Source organism: Cryptosporidium hominis, assembly GCF_000006425.1.
Source record: "Cryptosporidium hominis TU502 chromosome 6 CHRO016192, whole genome shotgun sequence".
NCBI lineage: Eukaryota > Apicomplexa > Conoidasida > Eucoccidiorida > Cryptosporidiidae > Cryptosporidium > Cryptosporidium hominis.
The window spans coordinates 1-10,947 of record NW_667222.1 but is presented as its reverse complement, the minus strand read 5'-3'; the positions used below and the strand labels follow the sequence as shown (position 1 = coordinate 10,947).

The window sequence follows — 10,947 nt, the reverse complement described above, 5'->3', positions numbered from 1 at the left end:
AGGTTAAGAAACCAAAAAATTTGAGTCATTCCAGAGAGAATTATAAGGAAATACTCGATTTAAGTTATGTTGATAAATATTGGGATAATAATTCTACTAAAGAAATCAAAAAAGAACACGATGAATTAATAAATAATGAATATAGAACATTGAAAGAAAAGATTATGGAAATAAATAACGAATTGGGAAAAATTTATGAGAAGCTACGTGATCCAAAATTTGTAGATAAAAGCAACTTTTTTCATCTAATGGCTTCAACATTAAAAACAGACAAAGAGAGAATTAAATCAAGAATTATTCATCTGGCAGGTGAAATAGCTGAGACAGAAGTAAAATATAGTGATGAGACAGGAATCTTAATTCCTAATAATGTAAGAAAATTAGCAGATCTTCATAAAATTAACTCAATCTCCCATTCAGATATTCTAAAATTAAAAGGTGATGATTCAGGAATGGATCATAGTCAAAGAATTAGAGAGTTAGAGGGAAAGATTAAAAGCAATAATATTGAAATGTATAAAATAATTGAAATTGAAGGAAATGATTTACATGATCCAAGGTGGTATTCTAGTATGGAGAAATGTTTGAGTAGTTTTATTCCTAGAAGGAAGGAAGTAAAATCAATAGAGCCAACTTCAGGAATTAAACAGTTTTATCTTGTTTCCAAAAATTATAGTTATATGGATTCTTCTCCAAAATGTACAAATTCTCAACTTGAAATGTACAAATTTGTAGTTAAAGATTTAAGGAAATTGTTTGCGAACCTTAATATTCCATTAATTAAGATTAGAGGAAAAAAGCTAGAAAATGTTAAAAAACATGGACTTATTGACCCAAGACAAATGGAATACTGGGAAAATTTGCATGGGATGCTATATGAAGATAATAAAACTGCTTGTTCTTACATTAAAAATTTACTAATGAAGATTGTCCCAGTTAGAAATCTTGATTTAAAAGAATTTATGGATTCTCCCATTTTTATTATTTGGTGTGCTAACCATATAAGATCTAGATTAGGGAATGAAGATATTTGGAGAAATATCTTTGGATTGATTTGGGTTATATTCTATACAAAACCATTCAAGCCAAAGGATTTCGTTTGGAAAAACATATTGCTTGTTTAATTTTATCAAATAAAAAAGAAAAGAAGCTAAAACATTCAATAAAAAAAGATTCAACAAAGCAATCTAGTAAAGTTGGTTAAATTCTATGTTTAATTTTACGATCACCAAATTATCGTTGGCTCTGGTTCTCCTTTTCTTGCTTTTGGAATATATAAACATTTTTCTACTGTATAACCTTTATCAACATATCCTATAAAAGAAAATAGACCAAAAGTAGCAATACGAAATATCCAGGTCCCTTTAACTGAATTCCAAAATCTTAAAGCTTTAGTTTTTTTTGTTTCTTTAGCAGGTAGTGAGTAAATATCTTTAATTGGTTCGTATCTCTGAAAAAAATGTTAAGAAAATATATTAATAAAAATATTATTAAACTTACAGAAACCACATTAATAATAATTTGATTAAAACCAACTAATCTATTAAGATCCAAAATTGAGAAATAGTAGGTGAAAGTGGTATCAGCTTGATATAAAGATTTCCAAGAAAAGCTAGTAGCCAATGTCTTAACAGCATTTTCGCCAATAACATCCGATGATTCTTGTAATTTTGAAATAATATTACCTACTACTGTTGGTTGTTGAAGTGTATAATGTAGTTGTCTGTACTTATTGTAACATTCAATGTATTGGCTATGAAGTGCTATAGTGCAAGATTTTTTGAATTCTGAAGGGATTAAAGTAGTAATATATTTCCATCTATCCAAAGATACTTTTTCTATTAGATATGGTTGTCTTAATACATTTCCAAGCTCCTATAAAAAAAAATTATAAGGATTAGGTATTATTATTATTATTAAGGTTAAACAATTTTTAAACTTACAGGATCCATTTTCAAAACATTTTTATTTTCTAAACTTTTTGAATTTGATATAAAAGAATAACATTTTGATAAAAGATCAACTTCTGAAAGGATATTGGCGATTTCTAGAAGATAATTTGTACTTGTTGTAATGATTGATTGTCTTTCATCTGTTGAAAGTTTTATACTTGAGCTCTCAAGGCCAATAGAATTCAAATAATTAATTTTATCATGTTTTGTTAATTCTTCATCATCTTTAAAATCTCTGAATAGTCCTTTAAACTTTCTAATCTGATAAGATTCACTAATATCATCAATATTTTCTTTTTTAGAATTTATTAAATTAAATTTAATACATAATGATTTTGTACTAACGAAATCTGAAGTAATTTTGTGTCCCATAGGATTTATTGATTGCTTCCAACCTCCAAATATCAGTTCTTGGGTTAGAGTATTACTAGTTTCAATCATTTCAGTTTTCTTTTCTTCAGCACTTTTTTCAAGATATTCTTTGAATCCTCCAAGTGTTGGGGTTTTCGGAGTACTTATTACTTCTACAGGGGTCAAAACCTTTTTATATGAAGGAGGAGTTAAGAAAGGGTATATGACAGTTAATAACTCAATGTTTTGTATTGTTTGACATATTGTGTTATACCAAAAGTTTGAAGAATTTTGTTTAAATAATTTTTTCGAATTTGAATTATTTGAATCAGATTCTTTGAGATGTCTTGAGATAGCTAGAGATGTGACTTTTGAAGCTGATAGAGTTGATACAAGTATATAATTAATTACGTCAAGAAAAATCATAAAATTATCAGAGTTCTCTTCAAAAAGTGAAGAATATATTTTAAGTATTTCAGATGGATTTATTGAAAGGTCGCTGAATGGTTGTAATAAAATTTGAATACCGTTTCCATAGAAAATATCAGGTAAATTTGAAAGAGATTCTGAAGATTCTTCCAATATCTTGTGTATATGAAATAATATATCAGCCTTTGTTTCTTTTGGAATGGTTAAAAAAGTTCCAAAAATATCGCTAAATTTGTTTAAAATTTCTTCTGATAAGAATTTAGAGTCTTCCAATTGTTTCAAATCACGAGATTTTTCTGAGTCAAGTTCTTCTTCTTCTATTGAAGGAAGGTCCTTTTTCTTAATTTGTTCAAGTTTACTAATTACTATTGAGATATCAGTATCGGAAATTATTTCACCATTTTTGTTTCGCGATAAAATATTGGAATTTGGGTAGTTTTCAGCAATATCTTTATTCAAGTTTCTAATTTCACCTACCTTCTTTTCATTTATTGATTTCATATACAGGTTTTTTATATCTTTGTTTCTTAGTGGGAAAATGTCATTTGTGGGGGAAATAGATTCTATATTTTTCAAATTAATAGTACGAGAAGAAGTTTCTAAATTACTTGATTCATAATTTTCGGTTAATATAGAAGATCCATAAAGTGTTTGACTCAAATCTAGTGGCTGAGAACTACCATATAAATCGCTAGAGAGAACTCCAGAAACATCTTCTATTTCAATTTTTGTTGGTTTTTTTCGTTTAGAGTCAACTGAAGGTATTTCAATTGAGCTCAGAAGAAAAATTAAAAAGACAAATAAATTTCGAAACTTCATAGCCGGTCATCCAGATAAATAAAACCCATCTGACAAGGCGATCATTAAATAGTAAAGCATTGGCGCCAAGAGAAAAGAAAATGAGGGAAGCTAAACATTAATAGTCACTAACAACAGCGACGAAACTAGTTCTACACTAGAATACATATTAAAAAGTATATTTTTTACAATATAATGATGGGATATATACAAAAACATTAATCTAATCTCACCAATCTTGGGAAACGAGATGGTCTTAAAACAATATCCTCTGATTCCTCCTCTGCACCTCTAGTCAACACTACAGAGTCCTCTGGTCTGTTTTCAGGCGGAGTAGCTCTCCAAATTTTGGAAACTGGTAATCTTTCTGCGGGCCCTCTTAAGTAACTGGTATATCTCTTAACGGGTTGAGTTGTAGTGGTTTTTGTAGTAGTAGAAGTGTAAATTGGGATGATAATTGGACCTACAAAACTCTTTGTAGTGGTGGAAGTAGTGGTGGAAGTAGTAGTGGTAGTAGTGGTAGTAGTGGTAGTAGTGGTAGTAGTGGTAGTAGTGGTAGTAGTGGTAGTAGTGGTAGTAGTAGTAGTAGTAGTAGTAGTAGTAGTAGTAGTAGTAGTAGTAGTGGTGGTGGTGGTGGTGGTGGTGGTGGTTGTGGTGGTGGTTGTGGTAGTAGTAGTAGTAGTAGTGGGAGATCTAATAGATCTTTGTGTCTCAGAAACTCCATATAATGGTTCTTCATCAACAATTCTAATAATAAATCCTGGGTCATTTAAGTCACCATAATCTAATGCATTTCTAGTATTATTTTCATATTTGTATGATTGAGTATTGTTGAAATAAAATAATTCATAAGTAGCTTTCTGAGTTGAGTTATTTAAATCACTTGATGGGACTACGACTATTAATACTTTATCATATGGTTTTACAGGCTGAGAGGTTATGGGAACTTCGATAATTTGACCTACTGAACCTGAATTAACTTTGTATTCATGACCATTGTTTGTTTTAATTTGAGTGCCTTCTTCGGCCATTAATGCACGGTGGTCAGCTTCCTTGTAATTCTTATAGAGATTTTCAACATTACTACAATTACATCCAGAGCCAATCTCCTTGGATAACGATTCACAATTACAGTTATGAGTTGCTGGTGTGAGTTCTTCTTCATCTGTATAGATTAAAATACCTGAGTTATCATATTTGCCACTACGCTTTTTAGATTTCTTCGAAGAAGAACAAGAAGCACAGGATGAGTTAGACTCCTTTTCAGGCCTTGGTTCTTTTGTTTTATTTGATTTAGAGCATGCACATGATGACTTAGAATCTTTTTCAGGTTTCGGCTCCTTTGTTTTGTCTGATTTCGAGCATGAACAGGATGACTTAGACTCCTTTTCAGGTTTTGGTTCTTTTGTTTTATCTGATTTAGAGCAAGCACATGATGACTTAGAATCTTTTTCAGGTTTTGGCTCCTTTGTTTTATCTGATTTCGAGCAAGCACATGATGACTTAGACTCTTTTTCAGGTTTTGGTTCTTTTGTTTTATCTGATTTCGAGCATGCACATGATGACTTAGTCTCCTTTTCAGGTTTTGGTTCTTTTGTTTTATCTGATTTAGAGCATGCACATGATGAATTAGAATCTTTTTCAGGTTTCGGCTCCTTTGTTTTATCTGATTTCGAGCATGCACATGATGACTTAGAATCTTTTTCAGGTTTTGGCTCCTTTGTTTTATCTGATTTCGAGCATGCACAGGATGACTTAGACTCCTTTTCAGGTTTTGGTTCTTTTGTTTTATCTGATTTAGAGCAAGCACATGATGACTTAGAATCTTTTTCAGGTTTTGGCTCCTTTGTTTTATCTGATTTCGAGGATGCACATGACGACTTAGACTCTTTTTCAGGTTTTGGTTCCTTTGTATTCCCTGATCTTGAGCAAGAACAACAAGCGCAAGATGATTTAGAATCCTCACCTTCAGAATCTGAACTCTTAGAACAATCTGAAGAACAACAAGAAGAGTCAGATGATTCTGAATCATCAATATATTTATAAGGATTTTTGAGCAAGATATCATCTGATAATATATTGAAATTATTAAAATTATCTTTAATAACATGATTGCCACTTGACACATCAGTCATTGTTTCCAGATCAACAACAAGAGTTTCAACATCTTTCTTCTGTAAATTTGTATGATTAATCAAAAGTCCGATAGTTTGTATTTCATTAAGCATAGATTCTTCATCCATAGGATAAATTGGATAAGCGGTTTCATTATTAACTAAAGCGTATTCAGTTCCATTAACTAAAATGAGTTTGAACATTTCAGTGCTAGTAGTATTTTGGAAGTAAGAAGTGGGGGAAAGTTTCAAGCCACTGTAGTACTTGTTATGGGTTCCATTATTTGCAGCCTTTATTACCTTTTGTAGTTTTTTTAAATCAGAACTTTCTATTGAGAAAAATTGAATACCAGTATCAACATGGTTTTTTCCAACCAAGCCGTTGCTTGCGACAGAGCAGAATTCAAAAGCAATCAAAATTGAAAGAATAGCAAAAAGTATCTTCATCTGCCGATAATTAACGGGAAAATAATAATTGAGAATAAATGAAAATATAGTATTACCGAAATTAAGTTACAGCGACAAAAAAATTTACTTGAGACTCAGTTCGAGAGAAGCCAAAACTGGCGCCATACAGTTACCCCCGATTTACTTCGATTCTAGTGGATAATAAAGTTACGTGTCTAAACCGCGGACTAACGGCGGGATAAAGCTACTGAGAAAATCAGATCAGACAAAACTAAACGAATAATAGTACATCAAGCGTGCACTTACTCATCTCTAACAATCGTGATAAAACTGTTTTTGGCTGCATCTTCCAAAATTTCTTCTAGTGATGCTTGGGAATTTGCACTAGTTTTGTGATCTAAATCCTTTGACTCTACGATGAAGCTACGAGATTCGACATCTTTTGAAAGAAGCTTAGGTTGCTTGCTTGGAGTTGGTCTAGGATCCTGACCTCTTTTCTGGACTAAACTGGCAAATGGGCCAATAATGTATTTTACATCTTCAGGCTTCTTGTAGTATCTAGTATGCTTCAGACCATGAGTAGTGGTTGAAGTAGTGGTAGTGGTAGTGGTAGTGGTAGTAGTAGTAGTAGTGGTGGTGGTGGTGGTAGTGGTGGTAGTAGTAGTAGTGCTGGTAGATGACGGAATGTACTCGACCGGAGTCACAGAAGGAGATAGGGAAATAACCTCAACTTCTGGGTTGTAAACTTCATTGACTTTATTGAGCGAATCTTCATCAGAAGCTTCATCTACAATAACTATATCATCTTCATGGTAAACTTGATTAGAATATTCGAATTCATTGTCTTCAATATCAGAAGTTACTTCAACTTCGCGTGGGGCTGGTAAAACTATGACATCTTCTGTCTGAGTAGATACAGACACTAATTCAGGTCCTTGAGTCTGAGTACTTTTTGTCTTCTTAGATTTCTTTTTTGAACTGCATGAAGATGAGTCACCTTCTTCGTTCTCCTTTAATTCTTTTTCTGCCTTAGCCTTTTTCTTATCTTGCTTCTCTTTTAACTTTTGTTGCTTCTTTTGCTCCTCACTTTCATTTGATGGTTTAACATTATCCTTTGAACCATTATTAGATGCCTCCTTCTTTTGTTGTTTCAATAGTTTTTGTCTTTGCTTCTCTTCTTCCTTCAACAATTTTTGTTTCTGTTTCTCTTCTTTTTGTAATTGTTTTTGTCTTTGCTTCTCTTCTTTTTGTAATTTTTTTTGTCTTTGCTTCTCCTCCTTTTGTAATTGTTTTTGTTTTTGCTTCTCTTCTTTTTCTAATTCCTTTTGTCTCTGCTTCTCTTCTTTAGATAATTTCTGTTTCTCATTATCTTTTGGTAATTTTTGTTTTTTCTTTTCTTTTTTCAATCTTTTTTGTTCTTTTTCCTCTTCCCTTAATCTCTTTTGTCTCTCCTTTTCTTGTTTCTTCGAAAGTTCAGCATCATCGGCTTTATTCTTATCAGATGAAGACTTCTTATCTGCTTCCTTTAATGCTTTCTTTTTCTTTTTATCTTCTAATTTTTGTAATTTCTGTTTTTCCTTCTCCTGTTTAGCCATTAACTTCTTTTCTTTTTTCAATTTTTCCTTTTCCAATCTCTCGATATCCTTAAGTTCACTCTTTGAGAGTGGTTTAGCAGTTGAAGTCAGAGTAACTATTGGAATTGTTTGTGTTGCAGCATCAACCATACCAGTTTCCTCAGTCTGAGTACCAGATTCAACAGGTACACATTCTGTTGATTCATCAAATAGGCAAGAGAAGCTGTTGGCCAAATCTTCATAAGAGCTATTTTTGTTCACATGTAACTCGCTAGTACATTCAACAGAGTTTCCAGAGAAGCAAGAACTTGATTGTTCCAATTCTGCAAGGAGAATTGCATCAACCTTGGAGTTTGGTGAACCACTTCTGTTCTGAGAATACTTCTTAAGTAATAAATGTAATGTACAGAGATTAGAGTCTTCAATGTCAATCTGTGGGAATTTACATTCCTCTGAAGTATGTTCACGAACCAACACAGAATTGATTTTGTTTTGAGAAGATAATACAGAGTAAGTGTATTTCATGAGGGAAATTTTGTATGGTGCATCTTTAATTCTTGGGTCAATCGTTCTGTAAAGGAACTCAAAAGTTGCAGTTGTCTGAACAGTGTAAATGGGATTACCACTTGTTACAACTGTTGTACCTGAAGAATCAGGGATTACTGAGCCCTTGATGACACCACTATCGAGTGCCATAGCTGTAAAGATGATACCATTTAAACATTTGCCACTAAGAATGATGTCAGATCTTTCAAAGGAGTGATTCAATGGCAGTCTAAATGAAAGATTGCCATCGCATGGTGAGGATATGGTGAGAAAACCTCGATGATCTGTAGCATATATTGCCTTCAAGAAGGCGAACAAAAAGAGTGATAATAAAACTCTCATGGAAACTTCGTAATCAAAATCTAATGGGAGAAAATAGAAAAACACGGAGAGTAATCAAGAATAATACAGTCTTGTCTAATTGTTTTTTGCGGTATATAACGGTACTCAAAATAAATAATAGTAACGTATTAATTAAAACTGCCAAATAGACAATATTAGTAGTTACGACAAATCACCATAAATAGAGGGAATTTAATGGTTAGGCGCGCATGTTGTTAAAGTTAAAATATAATTAATTGCTATTAACACCGCAATAAATTTCAAACGTTTTTTAACTACTTTACCTAACTTCGTACTATATTTATATAATAATTGTTAATTAGATTTTTTTTCTACTTCGAGGGTTATTTTTGATTGATGCCTTGTGTTGAAGTTTTACCTTGGGAATATTTTCTGCAATTTTAATTTTTTTCTGAGGAACTTCAGCTCCTGTAGATCTATTCCTTGTAATTTTTCGTTTAAATGCAAATCCAATACTCATAATTAGATATTTTTCTGGGTATTTGATTGCGCTACCTGCCCATCTTAAGTAGTTGTTGCCTTTGTTGGAACGCTTTGCATCATCAATTACAGCGAAGTCAACGCAAACAGCCTGTAAGTCTTCTCCTTCCCATGTAGATATTTTTTGCGTATACTCAGGAAAGTTAGGATTGGAATATTTAAGAAGTCTCTGTCTTTTATCCTTTGATATTAGTTCAAAGCTTGTAGGTACTAGAAATGACGTCGTTGATATTTTCTTATCTAATAAACTAGAGTTAGCCTTTATATAACCAACTTTAATTTCTCCAATTTCTCCGGGTTTGCTAATAGAGGTACTTTTAGATGGTTGGCCAATAGTAACCGTAGATATTCCATCGCTGCAGAACAACTGAATAGCAGTAATTTGTTTAAGTGGCCCGACATGTTTCTGCTCCTTGAATGGATGGGGGAGAGGAAGTGTACCATTATTTAAAATTTCAAAGCCTTGTTTGCTATTATTTTCATGTGTGCTGTACCCAATTCTTTCTATATGAGTCCCATTTGGACAAAGAAATGCAGCAGAAAAGCCAGGAAAATTAAGTCCAAAGGAGGGGGGATTTGTCATATCACATGTAGAAACAATTTTATTTAGGTGTATTTGTGGGATTCCAGTTTGAATAAATCCTTTATAAGGTAGGACAGCAAGTGGAGGAGGTTTTTCAAAGTAGGATCCAAAGGAAACAATACTGAATTCATGGTTTTTAAGAATTCCGCCTCCAAGATTGAGTAAGCCAATACAAACTCCTGACCAACGGCTACCTCTCCATATTCTTGATTTGTGATTGCTGGCTTTTGATCTCGTTTTTAAAGAGTTCAAAGCTTCAATAGCTGAGCTATATGATTTAACACCTTCAATTTCTAATTGTATCTTTGAAAGGGGTCGGGATTCATGGACAAGTTTGAAGAGAACTGGATCTCCAGGTAGGGTTCGTAAAAGCTCCTCCGTAACTTTGATAGAACTTTCTTTTGTTAGTTCCCGTTTAACGGCACTGATTTCATCACTAGTTAGTTCCTTGTAGCCTAATAAAACTTCATGAATTTCCAGATTACTTTTTGAATGAGTTGGAGTAGCGTCTGATCCAACCTTAAAAACCGATTTTCCATCACTACAAAAGAATCTCATCGCTCCTATAGAGCCAAGTGGCCCTTTATTAGCATTATTATTAAATATTTGATCCGGTTTCATAAGAGATTCTGATCCTCTAATTATTTGCCATGCGACTTCCACTCTATTTATTACACTTTTTTCAGGACATCTGAAGTTGATAGACCTTAGAAGAGTTCGTTTGCTCCTTGAACGTAACTCTCCAGTCATAATAATTTCTTCTGTTTGTTTGCTAAAGAGTAATTGAGCACGGGGTGAATGAAGCATACCTGGACAAGTAAATTCTTTTGAGTCGACATCCAGTTCTCCATTTCCTTCAGAAGAAAATCCATAGTAATCACTAATTTCCTCCCTTGATGTCGGCTGAAAAGGAAACACAAATCCAAATCCAATATTGTTAATCATACCTCCGCTTGTAATGTCTGCGCAAACTTTTGTCAATACTCCGTTATTCCAAATCTTTTTACTTTGGTAGTTTGGAGGGAATTTTTCTGAAATAAAATTGAACTTGTTTTCCTTTGATTCTTGGGGTTTCGAAGAAGCGTTATTTTTTTGTATAACATGAAACATTGAAATAGGAAGGTTTGACTCTGGTATAAATATTGAGTTTGATGAGAAGCTCTTAGATGGCGAAACTAGTATGGAGTTGACTTCATCATAAGAAATAGTATCTTTTGGTACAATGGTATTAATAATATCAAAGTTATTTTCTTTATGCAAAGATTTTATTTTGTTCTCAAAAATTTTGGATTCACCAATTATAAAGTAGTTTTCAGGATTATTTCCACAATCAAATTTTATAGAAACAA

At 32.6% G+C, this 10,947-nt stretch overlaps 5 protein-coding genes across 5 annotated transcripts; 1 reads left to right on the top strand and 4 right to left on the bottom strand.

Moving 5' to 3' along the window:
* Positions 1-164: 164 nt before the first annotated feature.
* On the top strand, positions 165-1,124 carry Chro.60620 (transmembrane protein). Its single annotated transcript, XM_661202.1, has 1 exon — positions 165-1,124. One exon carries the CDS (start codon positions 165-167, stop codon positions 1,122-1,124), a length of 960 nt encoding a protein of 319 aa, XP_666294.1.
* A 798-nt stretch (positions 1,125-1,922) lies between these two features.
* Positions 1,923-3,551, bottom strand: Chro.60621 (hypothetical protein). Its single annotated transcript, XM_661201.1, has 1 exon — positions 1,923-3,551. One exon carries the CDS (start codon positions 3,549-3,551, stop codon positions 1,923-1,925), a length of 1,629 nt encoding a protein of 542 aa, XP_666293.1.
* A 197-nt stretch (positions 3,552-3,748) lies between these two features.
* On the bottom strand, positions 3,749-6,091 carry Chro.60622 (hypothetical protein). Its single annotated transcript, XM_661200.1, has 1 exon — positions 3,749-6,091. The coding sequence occupies one exon, from the start codon at positions 6,089-6,091 to the stop codon at positions 3,749-3,751; it is 2,343 nt and encodes a 780-aa protein (XP_666292.1).
* A 263-nt stretch (positions 6,092-6,354) lies between these two features.
* Chro.60623 (hypothetical protein) lies at positions 6,355-8,514 on the bottom strand. Its single annotated transcript, XM_661199.1, has 1 exon — positions 6,355-8,514. The coding sequence occupies one exon, from the start codon at positions 8,512-8,514 to the stop codon at positions 6,355-6,357; it is 2,160 nt and encodes a 719-aa protein (XP_666291.1).
* A 319-nt stretch (positions 8,515-8,833) lies between these two features.
* On the bottom strand, positions 8,834-10,708 carry Chro.60624 (hypothetical protein). Its single annotated transcript, XM_661198.1, has 1 exon — positions 8,834-10,708. The coding sequence occupies one exon, from the start codon at positions 10,706-10,708 to the stop codon at positions 8,834-8,836; it is 1,875 nt and encodes a 624-aa protein (XP_666290.1).
* Between the last annotated feature and the right edge of the window lie 239 nt (positions 10,709-10,947).